The sequence below is a fragment of the Hyla sarda genome, chromosome 1, assembly GCF_029499605.1.
Source record: "Hyla sarda isolate aHylSar1 chromosome 1, aHylSar1.hap1, whole genome shotgun sequence".
In the NCBI taxonomy this organism is placed as follows: Eukaryota; Metazoa; Chordata; class Amphibia; order Anura; family Hylidae; genus Hyla; species Hyla sarda.
In genome coordinates, this window is record NC_079189.1 from 499,171,095 (window position 1) to 499,184,874 (window position 13,780).

A 13,780-nucleotide genomic window follows, 5' to 3' on the forward strand; every position below is an offset into this window, starting at 1 on the left:
GGAGGACTTAGTATTTATATTCACCTGTATATCCTCTTAAATAAGTTAGAAAACCATAAGTATACAATCAGAAAGGCCTTAGTGTCATCTCCTCCATTATAACTATGCAACATAGTAACATAGACAGACATTTATCAACCGATTTACCCGAGTTTTTTTGTATAAAATTGTCGCTAAAAATTTGCAATTGTGCCACCATCTTTTTTTCATGCGACAATCTGCCACGAGAGCGAGAAAAGCATTTTTTTTTCAAATCGGCGTACATAAGCCTTTTTACAATTTTGCTTGCCATAGTCAGAAATTTATTTATCAACTGCGACATTCGCAAAAAAGTCGCTAAGGCTTTAAAAACCTGCTTAATATACTCCAGCCAAACCTTGGCTTAACTAACAGAAACTGACTATTGTTTTCGCTTAGGTGAGAAAAAACTCCCGCTTTTGCTTACCTGCGAAAAATGTAATAACGCCGTGCAACAATATAGTAAATTTGTCACACGTAAGCAGAATGGAAGTGAATAAAAAACAAACTAAAAAATAGCATACCTAAGCAAACTTTCATAAATGCCCCTCATTGTTTGTAAGGTTAAAAAAAGACAAGAGTCCATCTAGTTGAACCTAAAACTCTTCTGTGTTGATCCAGAGGAAGGCAAAAAAAACAAAAACATACCAATTGCCCAAAGAGGAAAAATTTCTTCCCTAATCCAATATGGCGATCAGAATAAATCCTTGGATCAATATTTTATCCACATAAATCTAGTACCCATAATATTATATTTTTTGAAGAAAAACATCCAGGCACCTTAAACTTGTTTAGTTTGTCAGCCATCACAACATCATGTGGCAGAGAGTTCCATAGTCTCACTGCTCTTACAGTAAAGAATCTCTGTCTGTGATGATGGTGAAAACTTTGGAAAAAGAAGAAGGGGTGTAATTAAACAAATACATTTTATTCAGTAAAAGCCACCAGATGAAATTAGTGCAATTGCCTAAAAGTGTAGACAAAGAAAAAGAATACCCTAGGCTCCTATTTGCGGGATCCAGGTTGGGGTACATTAAAACACTACTGTTTGTTGAAGACATGTTACTTCAACACTATCACTGCAGGTAAGCGGTTCAGTTACAATCTGGTAACCCATTATTTAGCAACATATACAAAGATCACACGCGTTTCCAACACATTTCTGTCCGCGCTTCACCACGAGCTGCACCAGACGACTGGACCCCCACCCGGCATCCTGTTACAGCAGGACTTCGTCGGTTACGCCGCCTACATTAGTTTTGGAGCATCTCTTCATACCGCCTTATGGGAGCTAAGCTATAGGCGTAATTTTCATACTTTGTTGAGCCTTATAGCTTGGCATGATTTTCAGTCCGAGTCAAAAATCGGATCCCTGAGAAAATGACCAGATCGTAGTCACTAGCTGAATATGATCGGGTCCACAGCCCCATAATAGTTAATGGCTCCGTATCTGTCTGTACCTATCCATGCACAGATACGATTTCAGGCGATTTGAGCTTCCAAAATCGTGTCTATGTATCGGAAGGTCAGATCGTTGTGTGAATGCAGCCTTGGACGACAATACTCCATGTGCGGTCTGACTAATGAACATATAACTATGTATCTAATCGTTAGTAATTGTAATAGGAGTTTCTACTCCCCCTCTGGTGGAGAGCTTGTGTGGAACATGCAGATTTGTCATACAGGAAGTTTTGGTGACTAAGATGGTATCCCCTTGAGAGAGCACACAGACAGATTTTTTTCAGGGGTCACCATGAGATCACATGACCCAACTGAAGGAAAGAATTCCAGGAATTGTAGGAGAGAAAAGAGAAAATATGGTAGCACTGGCTGAGTGATAAATATTGGGAGACTAGCTACATAATAAAATAAAAAAAGATTTTTACTGGATTTAAATACATGCTACATGTGAGGTCTATGTGTCCTAGAGTTTGCTGTGGGTGCTCTACTTTCTTTATATACTTTATGCAGCCCTTGTAATTCTCCTTTTAGACAGCCTTATACAGTGATCCCTCAAGTTATGATATTGTTAGCTTCCAGAATGACCAGGATTTTAAGCTGTAAATATTGTACCTTATACCACAACTCTATTGAAAACTAGTAATTGTTTCTGAAGTCTTCAAAATGTCACCTGAAATAAGAGAAATGTAAAAATAAAGCAAGTCTGTGTATATATATAAAGTCAGAATGAGTGGGTGGAAGCTGTAAATCACTACGTAGAGGACAGGAGCTCCTAGAGAGTTATGTACAAAATACACAGTGTACCAGAAAAATAAAAAAATTCTGTCCAAATGAACAATTCATCAGTGTTAACCACTGAAATGTCTGAAATTTCTCTCGTGGTTGTTCAGATCTTCCAGCCATTCACACTTACCACAGATCCAGACTATAGCATTGTATGTTGGGTATGGTGTCTAGTTGCCCTCAATGTATGCTCCCCTAACTCCACACTGCTGCTGGGTACAGTCTTCTTACCCTCCCTGATGACATCACTAACACTAATAAGGATGCTGGAGAAAGAAAAGTCCTACAGAAACACAGATTAATGACTTTACCCAGACTCCACAGCAGTAAAATGGTAGGATATTTTAAATATGACCATTTGCAAAGTTTCTTACAGGAGTTTTTGAGAACTTTTCCCGAAAGCCAACTCTTAAATATGATTGACTATCCGAAAGGGGAGTTCTGCTGCAATTTAGGGTCATGTGATGCTACTAAGATTTTGCCATCTTCTGTGATGTTCCCTTTATGCACTGGAGGTTCCTACTTCCAAGCAATGTCTGTATGTTGGTGGGCAGAATGCAGGAGAGCATGCTCTGAAGCGTCCTGAGCTCTACATGTAGGAAGGGTAATTTTTTATGTCACATCCATGGAGGAGGCAGGATCCTGCAGTTGGGTGGGCAGTCTAAGGGAAAGAGGAGTACTTGGTGGATGAGTGTGTTCTAGCAATCCTAGGGCTAAGGCAGCTAGGAAAAGTAGAAGGGTACCAGACCATGAAGAGGGTGGCTATGCTGATGTGGGAGACTCCCCTGGAGACCATGTGACATGACATATTGTCTCTCGCCACATAAAATGCTGGGAAAGGTCAGAGACAACACTAAAATAAAAAGACTTGCACTATAGCACTTTAGGGTGTGGGTCCAGTCCATGAAAATTGGGGGAAGGTGGCACATGGAGGTAATAGAAGTATATTACACTGTATTATAACTCAAAGGCTGAAGAAAAAAATCCGAATTACCTATGTCTGGATTTATTTATTATTCCTGCACCTGGCACTATGGGTATAACCCACTTGACAAAATGATTTTTGGGCTCACAGCGGAACACAAGATCACAAGGTTTACAAACCACCCTGCCATGTGACATCCCTATCTGTTACTACTAAGGGGCAACTACTTCCAGCTACCCTGTACTACAAACCCTATCCACCCCGTGGGCACCACAGATGAATTAAAAGACAGTTTGCTTACTATGAATGTAATTGTATTCATAGATGAAGTTTACAGTATATGAATACAGTAATGTGCTCTAGGACGATATAACAGGTTAAACTCCAGCTATGACTGTACGGAGCCTGTCCTGCAGGTGTAATGTAGGGCAGAGTAAATCATTTATTACTCATAGGTTGATGAATAAATAAGGGCTTCATTTTAACATTCATCTCTAAAATATGAAATATATTACAAAAATACTGTTCATTTACATCCTATATCTGAATTGTCTATTAAGCTCATAAAAGTAAGGACAGCTTTAAAATAGTATAACTTGGGCAGGTTTCTTCCATGTGTAGCCCTGCACAGTGTGCCAGTAGAGTTATAGGGTATATTGACTCAAAGAGGTAAACCCTGTACCTACTGTAGCTGTTGCATTACATATACCTATATGGCTTCAGGTGATCATGGCCCTTCTATTACCATCCTGGAAATCTTTCACAGTGTACAATATTGGTTATGCAAGGTTAACACATAGTATTTTGGTCAGTAAAAAAAAAAAAAAAAAAAAAACAATAATAGAAGGAGTTGCACAGTTTTCCATATTTTGGACCCACTTTTATTTTTAGCTAAAGTGTGTTGGTATACCAGAGAAATGACTGCTGGTAGCATAAAGCACGTAAGCTAAGGTTATGTTCATACACAGTATTTTGGGCTGGTTTGTGAGCCATAAAAATGGCAGTTTTATGGTTGGAATATTAACTATAAAACAAATGGCTATTGGTTTGTTTTTCCGCCATATTGGGTCATTCTTTGAGGATCAATCAATAGGGTGGCAAGGTAACCCATTTAAAACAGCAATAAGTAGACACAAAAACTGACATGTTATGCATTGAACCTCTCCGTTAACATGGAACCGCCATTTTTGTCAAGCAGATTTTTGTTGCAATTGAACTACATGAAAAGGCTATGTTCACACACCATTTTTTGAGCCTTATTTTCTTTAAAATTGGTTACATTCCAAAGTTTTTATTGGAAACACGCACTGACTGTTCTAGATCTTACATTATATATATACACATTTATGTCAGTTAACGTAGATAAGAACATTGGAGGGGTGGAGAGGAGACAGACCCTGTGACCACTTGATGTTTTACCTTAATGGGGTAACCTAGCCTTAATAAATTGATGCCCTGTCCTCAAGATCAGCTGAGCCCATGATGCCCATGCCAGCAAAGCAGCCTTTTTCATTGTTTACATTGGCTGTAAGCTGGTTCATACTTGCAAACATATTATTGATGGATTATTAGAACACAATCATGGCAGCTCATAAAGCAGCAGGAACATCTATTATATGAACATTTTAAACATGGCTATAAAATAATGATGGTTTTAACTTTGGATCATCACCATAGGAGCACGCAGTAACCCTTATTATTCCCACATTGCATCACATGTTCTGCATGACAAATGGCCTGAACTCACTCTTCGTCAGCATCAAATATGGAGCTGTCAACATGACTTGACACAGTGATTGAGGTACAAGCCAATGAGAAAGGTAAGAAATATTTTACTACACCACAATTTTTATGACAACAATGTCAACAATGTCCAAAAATGTCATATATATATATATATATATATATATATATATATATATATATTGTCAAAACTGTAACTGTGCACATATGATATTTTATAACCCTGAATTTAAGGTGATTTATACGGTATGCAGTTATAAGTAACTATGTAAACAGGTAACAGCTATTGACTACTATGTTATTATTATTAAAATATGAATAAAAATGTCATCTGTCTGTGCGGTGGGTATTTTTGAGAGGCTGTCATCTTTACATACAGCAGCACAGAAAGCATAATAGTTATGCCTCCCTGTGCTCCTATATAAAAGTTAGGTCCCCCTTCTGTGCCCCATGTAACAGTTAGGCCCCCAACATAGGAATTAGACTGATAAAAAAAAACACACTGGGGGTCAAATTCAAAAACATGCTTAGTTTTCCTAAGAATTGACACTCTAGGATTGCGACAGATTTGTAAAAGTGACTCAGGTTGTTTGAAAATATGGCACAGTTTACACAGTGCTCAGTGTTCGCCACCTTTTTTTTTTTTTGGTCACAGACTTTTGAAAATGTGGCCATACCCTAAATTTTTTCCAGATATGCCCCTTTAAAAAAAAGAAAAAATCATCAAACATGGTGCAAACAGCTGTACTGCTTTTTTAAAAAATTCCGTATTTTTCGCCCTATAGGATGCACCGGCGTATAAGACACACCCAATTTATAGGTGCCGGTGGCTGTCCGGGCATGCTGGGAGTTGTAGTTTTGCAACATCTGGAGGTCCGCAGATTGAAGACCACTGCATAGGAGGTAATACTTACGTGTCCCCGCTGCTCCGGACCCGTCACCGCTGCCCTGGATGTCGCTCCATCGCTGTCGCCGTGTCCCCGTCGCTCCGGAACGTCTCTGCTGCCGCCGGGTATCCTCGCTCTCCGTCGCCTCCATCACGTCGTTACGCACGCCGACGCACGTACGTGACGACGTGATGACGAGGAAGGAGAGCGCCGGCCATACAGGGGATCCCTGAACGGCGAAGACACCGATGAGGCAGGTAAGGTCCCCCCCGGTGTCCTGTAAGCACTAACCCGGCTATTCAGTCGGGCTGTTCACTGAGCAGCCGGGTTAGTGTCACTTTCCCTTCAGACGCGGCGGTCAGCTTTGATCGCCGCGCCTGAAGGGTTAATACAGTGCATCACCGCGATCGGTGATGTCCTGTATTAACCGCGGGTCCCGGCCATTGATGGCCGCAGGGACCGCCGCGATAGGGGTGTATTCGCCGTATAAGACGCACCGACTTTTCCCCCCCAGTTTCCCATACGGCGAAAAATACGGTAAATTTCAGTATTGAACATTCCCCACACTGTGTGCTGCAGCATCCTGGTGCAGGCAGCAAGGTACAATTATCTCTTTCAATTTCATTGCAGATTTTTAGGGCATTTTAAGTCCTATTTCATTCTGTGATATTTATGTGATATGTGAATATAGCCTAAGGGACATGTATAGAAATGGGACCGCTTCTTTGTATGATGGACTGTGGATCCCAGTCATTTAATATGCTTTTTTTATTAACTGTTTCATTGTGTTTGCTTTTTGGAATAAAATGTAGTTATTTAGATATGTATGTTTTTTCATATACTGTATTGCTTTTCCACACAAAACTATTGCCCATGCTACTAACAGATGCATAGCGCCACATCATTTTGATAAGCATCTACTTTCCCATCACTAACATCATGTATACACCATTCATGGGATGCTACAGCCAATCACTGGCCCTACTGGTCTTATCCTGCATGTCCTACCAGTATCTGGCTGCAGTGCCACATGAACAATGTATGTGATGTCATTCCAGCAGGCCCAGCGTGGGACACCTGAGCAGCATTACCAGTGAGTAGGGTGTTTTTTCTGTTTTAGGTAGGTTCCAAACAGTAGTCAATTTTCTGAAAATCCAGAGAAACCCCTTTAATATCCATTTATCCACCAGGCAAACAGAATAATGTATTTGTGTAATTGTTCTGCTAGTATACAGCATTCAGGAGGCTTTATGGGTAGGAGTCTAGGTTATTTCCATTCAAAATGCTATTTTTATAAGTCATATTGAGATGATTTAGCAAAAAAGTTTGATTGGTATGTAAACTCTTCCTTCAGTTCTATACATTGTATTGAATACTAATACATTTGTCACAAGAGCATCAATATTACTCCCTTTGGCCAAACCTGTGTCCAGCCCTCTACCATGCTGGGATGTGCGGATATTATTATCCAACCTTTTTTTAAGATCCCGATATTTTGACATCAGTAGATTTAAGGGATCATTCAAAGTTTAAAGGAAAACGGTCACCCATTCACCCACGCTAAACCCAATACACCAGGTTATAGTGTGGGTGAACAGGAGACTGATGCGGGGTCTCTGACTAATATACGCACCAGCAGTGCGGCGCCCAGTCCCTCTGAAGATCCTCTTCTTTCCGCCCTGAATTGCACTGTAGGGAGTCCCACCGGCTGGATTTGAATATTCATGGTTGCAGGTCATGTGAGTGCTTGTGCCTACTGAGCGCTCACGTGACCAGACCATGAATTGGTTGGGGTCTAACTGCTAGGACCCCCGTCAATCATGAAGCATGAAGGTTCCTTGTCCCCAGAGTGAATAGAGTGTCAACACGCATGCTCAGACTGCCTACTTTTAAAGGTAGCCAAACACATTCCTCCTTTATTTTTAAAGGTCCCATAGTTCATGCATAGACACTACTGCTCCATGTACTTGACAAGACAAGGACTCTCCCTTCTTGTGATCGGCGGAAAACCCTGTGGTCTGATCCCCACTGATCGGCTAAATATGCCCCTTCTGTGAATAGGTGATACATTTTTATCTTAGGATAACCACTTTAATCTACTGTAGTCAAAAATACCGGAACCATGATAGCAACCAGACCCCTTTATAAGTCAGTGGAACCCATCAAGATTTGTTGGCAGAAGTCTGAGCTGTCATGGCTTCTTCATGAACAGCAGCCATTACAATAGTGTAGTCAGGAGCATGTTGTTACTATAGGTCACTCGTAGTATTATGTCACCATTTACTTTGACTTAAGAGCTTTAGAAATAAACATGTCAGGCACAATTGCTTTATAGTTTAATTAAAAAAGGAAAAATCTTAATAGTAGAGATGAGCATTCCAACGATAAATGTGAGCTTTAAACAGAAAGAAGTTACAATAGTCTCTTAAATAAACCCTGATATATCAAAAAAATTTACAAGTAGTATATTTTAACTCTATATGACTTTCTGCTTCCATTATCTAGCGCCTTTAAAAATCCATCTAAATTTATAGATCAATTCTATTCTGATACGTTACTGCACTTTTATTATTATTGTTGCTTATCATTAAATTCTTAAGCATTCCATTTCTAGACAATACAATGACAGATCTATGAAATTGCTTTTTGGTTAATAAAATACTGTATATAAAGTGTAATCATAAGGCATTCTTAATGCAAGCTATGTTAACATATCATGTTCCAGCCCCTTGGACTATGCATTGACGGTATACCAATGGAATGTTTCTATTTCTTTTGTATCAATGCATATTCTTGTAAACAGAAGTGATGTGACGCAAGTGATGGACATGTTTCTTGTAGATTATTAATATCAATCCCAGCAACATGGCAAGATTATGAAATGAGAATCTATACTAGTAGAATATCCTCTATAAAGTCCATTACCTTTATAAAATTGTAAAATGAAACACTACGCACTTCAAACATCATCTACAGTGTAGATACTATGCATATCAAGGTTATATTTGAAATAATATTTGCCCAAGTCATAGTTCACGTGTAGATACAGCACTACACCTTCCATGTCTCAGGTCAGCCATTTTACTATTTTGATAAGCAGTCACATGCATTGAACAAAGTACCACCAACTCGTGCATTTCATAGCACCCCGTAATAAGACCTATCTCAGTGCCATGCTAGGGAATCTTTCCTGCGAAGATAAAGATTGATGTAGCTGGTGCATGAAATGGCAGAGACCCGGACCCGAATATGAATAATGTAGACTCAAGATGCTCCTTTCTCTGTCTCTTTAGACTCCTGAGTGGACGTCTCTTCCCGTCCACTCTCTTGAACTGGAGATGGGTTTCTGCTTGTTTTATTGCTGTCATGGCTACTGTGGCTCCCAGCACTCCCTAGGCGAGTGGAGGCAACCACAGCTTTAACAGCTGCCTATGGGAGGAAAACACAGTAAATTTCATGATATTTGTAGTAACATCAAGACATTTAATTCCACTAAAAATGACATGCATGGTTTACATCATCTTATTTAGTAGCGGCAGCTCTGTTTTTTAGAACCAATACACCACATGAATAACATGATAATTATCCAATGACACATCCAATGACACTTCAGGAATGTGTTTTTTTTTAATTCACATTAGATTCGTGACTCAATTTTCATGAAATACTGGTTTGGCACAGTGAAAAAAGGTATTGGAAGGTGCAGAAGGTGCACTAAAGTAATGGTGCCTGAAGGGCCTAAAAGTATTATAAATGGCACATGGTGCTGTACATGGAAGAACCTGATTGTACATATTTAAAGGGATACTCCGCTGTCAGACATCTTATCCCCTATCCAAAGGATAAGATGTCTGATCACGCGGGGAACGCCGCTGGGGACCCCCGTAATCCCCCCTGCAGCAGCCTGATACCTCAGCAGACAGGAGCTAAGTTTTCTCCCAGGCTGATGATGGGCGGTGCAGGGGACAGGGCATTGTGACGTCATGGCCCTGTTCCCTCGTGACGTCACGTCCGCCCCCTCAATGCAAGTATATGGAAGGGGCATCATTCTTCCTCCTATAGACTTATATTGAGAGGGCGGGGCATGACGTCACGATGCCCCATCTCCTGCACCGCCCATCATCAGCCTCGAAGAAAAAAACTTAGCTCCAGGCTGCTGAGGTACCGGGCTGCTGCAGGGGGGATCGCAGGGGTCCCCAGCGGCGGGCCTCCCGCGATCAGACGTCTTATCCCAAGAGATAGGGAATAAAATGCCTGATCACAGTGGCAAGTCCCCTGTAATCTTGGCTGCGGAACACCAGACATCCGGTGCATGGAACGAACTTCGCTCTGTGCCGGATGGCTGGTGATGCGGGATGGAGGCTTGTGACGTTGCGGTCACATTCAGCTCATGATGTCATGGCCACGCTCCCTCAATGCAGGTGTATGGGAGGGGGCGTGATGTCAGTCACGCCCCCTCTTATAGAATTGCATTGAGGGGGCATGGGCGTGACATCACGAGTCGGTGTGACAGTGACGTCACTAGCATCTGGCGTCGCACCCGATGCTCTAAATGAATGCTGGGTGCAGCAGGGAGATCGTGGTGGTCCCAGCGGCTGGACCCCCGCGATCAGACATCTTTTCCCCTATCCTTTGGATAGGGGATAAGATGTCTAGGGGCGGAGAACCCCTTTAAGCCACATCTCTGCATTTAAAGTATATTTACAATGGTCTCATGAAAGAAAAAGGGCTCTGACAGCAGAAGTCGGTATATCTTTTATAGTTAAGGTCATCTGTCACTAACCAGTGGCTCAGGAGCCAAAAGTGGCTTATGACCACATACTGTTTGGCTTTGTTTCTGCACATTTAATATACATCTTTTCCATTTCTTAGTTAAGTTGAATGTCTCACAAAAGTTGGGGACCTCTCTATGTTATCAACTTTTAGAACCTGTACCCCAGGGCGTGCATGCCGTGTCTTTAGGTGGTACTGGCACTGTCCTATACTACTCTGATACATGCTGCACAGTGTATGATCATAGCTTTGGGGGGTACCTTGATGTAACATAGCTGAGCAAGGTCAACATGGCTTAGGAACATTGAAAAATATTGCTCTGCATCACTAGAAATTTGCACTGGTTGAACACATGGTTAAACAAGACTCCTAATAGTTATACATTTAGGTTGTGGCTGGAAGGACATGACATTAGAGTTACAGATTGTACGCAGGGCTATTTTGTATACTATACCATGTTATGCTTTTTGGCTCAATGTTTGTTCTTTACCATGCATAACATTCTTTCCTTAAAAAATAATGCATGTACAGTGGGGCAAAAAAGTATTTAGTCAGCCACCAATTTTAAGTTCTCCCACTTAAAAAGATTAGAGGCCTGTAATTTTCATTATAGGTATACCTCAACTATGAGAGAAATAATGAGAAAAAAAATCCATAAAATCACATTGTCTGATTTATAAAGAATTTATTTGTAAATTATGGTGGAATAAGTATTTGGTTAATAAAAAAAGTTCATCTCAATACTTTGTTATATACCCTTTGTTGGCAATGACAGAGGTCATCTCAATACTTTGTTATATACCCTTTGTTGGCAATGACAGAGGTCAGTTGTTTTCTATAACTCTTCAAGGTTTTCACACACACTTGCTGGTATTTTGGCCCATTCCTCCATGCAGATCTCCTCTAGACCAGTGATGTTTTAGGGTTGCCGCTGGACAACACAGACTTTCAACTCCCTCCAAAGTTTTTCTATGGGGTTGAGATCTGGAGACTGGCTAGGCCACTCCAGGACCTTGAAATGCTTCTTACGAAGCCATTCCTTCATTGCCTGGGTGGTGTGTTTGGTATCATTGTCATACTAGAAGAGACAGCCACAGTTCATCTTCAATGCCCTTGCTAATGGAAGGAGATTTTCACTCAAAATCTTACGATACATGGCCCCATTCATTCTTTCCTTTACACAGATCAGTCTTCCTTGGTGTTTCGACCCCCATGCTTCACAGTAGGTATGGTGTTCTTTGGATGCAACTCAGCATTCTTTATCCTCCAAACACGAGTTGAGTTTGTACCAAAAAGTTATACTTTGGTTTCATCTGACCATATGACATTCTCCCAATATTCTTCTGGATCATCCAAATGCTCTCTAGCAAACTTCAGACGGGCCGGGACATGTACTGGCTTAAGCAGAGGGACACGTCTGGCACTGTATGATTTGAGTCCCTGGCGGCGTAGTGTGTTACTGATGGTAGCCTTTATTTTGGTCCTTGCTCTCTGCAGGTCATTCACTAGGTTCCCCATGTGGTTCTGGGATTTTTGCTCACCATTCTTGTGATCATTTTTGACACCATGGTATGAGATCTTGCGTGGAGCTCCAGATCGAGGTAGATTATCAGTGGTCTTATGTGCCTTTTTATTTTCTAATAATTGCTCCCACATTTGATTTCTTCACACCAAGCTGCTTGCCTATTGCAAATTTAGTCTTCCCAGCCTGGTGCAGGTCTACAATTTAGTTTCTGGTGTCCTCGACAGCTCTTTGGTTTTGGCCATAGTGGAGTGTGGAGTGTGAGTGTTTGAACTTGTTATCAGTATAAGAGACACTTGTCCACAACCTCAAACAGGTGCCATTAATACAGGTAATGAGTGGAGGACAGAGGAAACTCTTAAAGAAGAAGTTACAGGTCTGTGACAGCCAGAAATCTTGCTTGTTTGTAGGTGACCAAATACTTATTCCCACCATAATTTGCAAATAAATTCTTTAAAAATCAGACTGATTTGTGATTTTATGGATTTCTTTTTCTCATGTCTTCATAGTTGAAGTATTCATATGATGAAAATTACAGGCGCCTGTCATCTTTTTAAGTGAGAGAACTTGCACAATTGGTGGATGACTAAATACTTTTATGCCCCACTGTATGTTCCACAGTGGCAAACATAGAAGAGAGGATGCCCCATATCATAGGTCGAAACAGGACCCATATTATGGTTTCTGATTTTGCCTCCCAGAACAGAAAGGCCTGGTTTGCTTTTTATGACCCATTATTCTATTCCCCAATTCATTCATTCGTTGACAATGCAGATAACTGCAGAGTTTTGTTTAACCAATAAAGAAACAGGACCAACTGTGACTGGGCCGCCTCCCATGGTCTTCAACTATGGTAGGTACACCCTTGTGTTCCACCCTGAGCTGAATATTTCTAAAACAATAACTGTAGTAAAACACAAAACCCATTCGTAGTAAAATAAACAGAGAATATATACCTTGAGCTTGCGTCTTGCATTGAACTCTTGCAGTTTCTTTTGAGCATTGTCCATATGAGCAAAATTTGCAGCTTTGCCTGTGACCCAGGGGTGTTGAAGAGCTTGGTGAGTAGTCAGGCGTTTCTTTGGATCGAACACAATTAACTTCTTTACCTACAATAGGAACATATCGACAAAGTACAATATTTTAAAACATCATCATACTAAAGTGCCAAATGAGAAGGTATTCAGCTAAAATAAGAGCCTATTCATTGAGCTTAAAGCTCCAACTCTTAGACTAGGTTCACATTGCCATTCACATTCAACCAATTCAAGGTCCAATTATCTCTCTTTTTTTGAGCCAATCGGACCCTGAAACGGGTTGGATGCAAACGGCTACTCCCCAGTCCCGACGGACCCTATTCACTTGCATGGGGCAAGTAATTTTACAGTAATTGCACTATTTTTTCCGAATAGCGGAGTCCCAAGGCAATGTGAACAAGGCCTTAATAAATAAGGATCACAGAACTACCCCACAGATTGTGGTATAAAACACAGATTTTTAGTAAATCTGGACCTTTACATTGGAATCCACTGATGAGCCATAACATAACAACCACCTTCCTAATGTTATGTGGGTTTCTATAGTGCCGTCAAAACAGCCCACTAAACAGTTAGCAGCAGATCCTGGCAATCTAAACAGTCTGCTGCTTCTGCAATGCCCTATGTGTTT

General features: G+C 40.9%; 1 protein-coding gene across 1 annotated transcript in view; it reads right to left on the minus strand.

Annotated features, from left to right (window-relative positions):
- Nucleotides 1–8,140: 8,140 nt before the first annotated feature.
- The window catches only part of CAMK4 (calcium/calmodulin dependent protein kinase IV), a 261,206-nt gene continuing 255,566 nt past the window's right edge, over nt 8,141–13,780 (minus strand). Inside the window, exons 10-11 of the mRNA XM_056537474.1 lie at nt 13,069–13,221; nt 8,141–9,246 (exon numbers count right to left, since the gene is read on the minus strand). Of these exons, the coding sequence (XP_056393449.1) occupies nt 9,082–9,246; nt 13,069–13,221 (318 nt within the window). The 3' untranslated portion in view covers nt 8,141–9,081. The remainder of the gene's footprint in view (nt 9,247–13,068; nt 13,222–13,780) is intronic.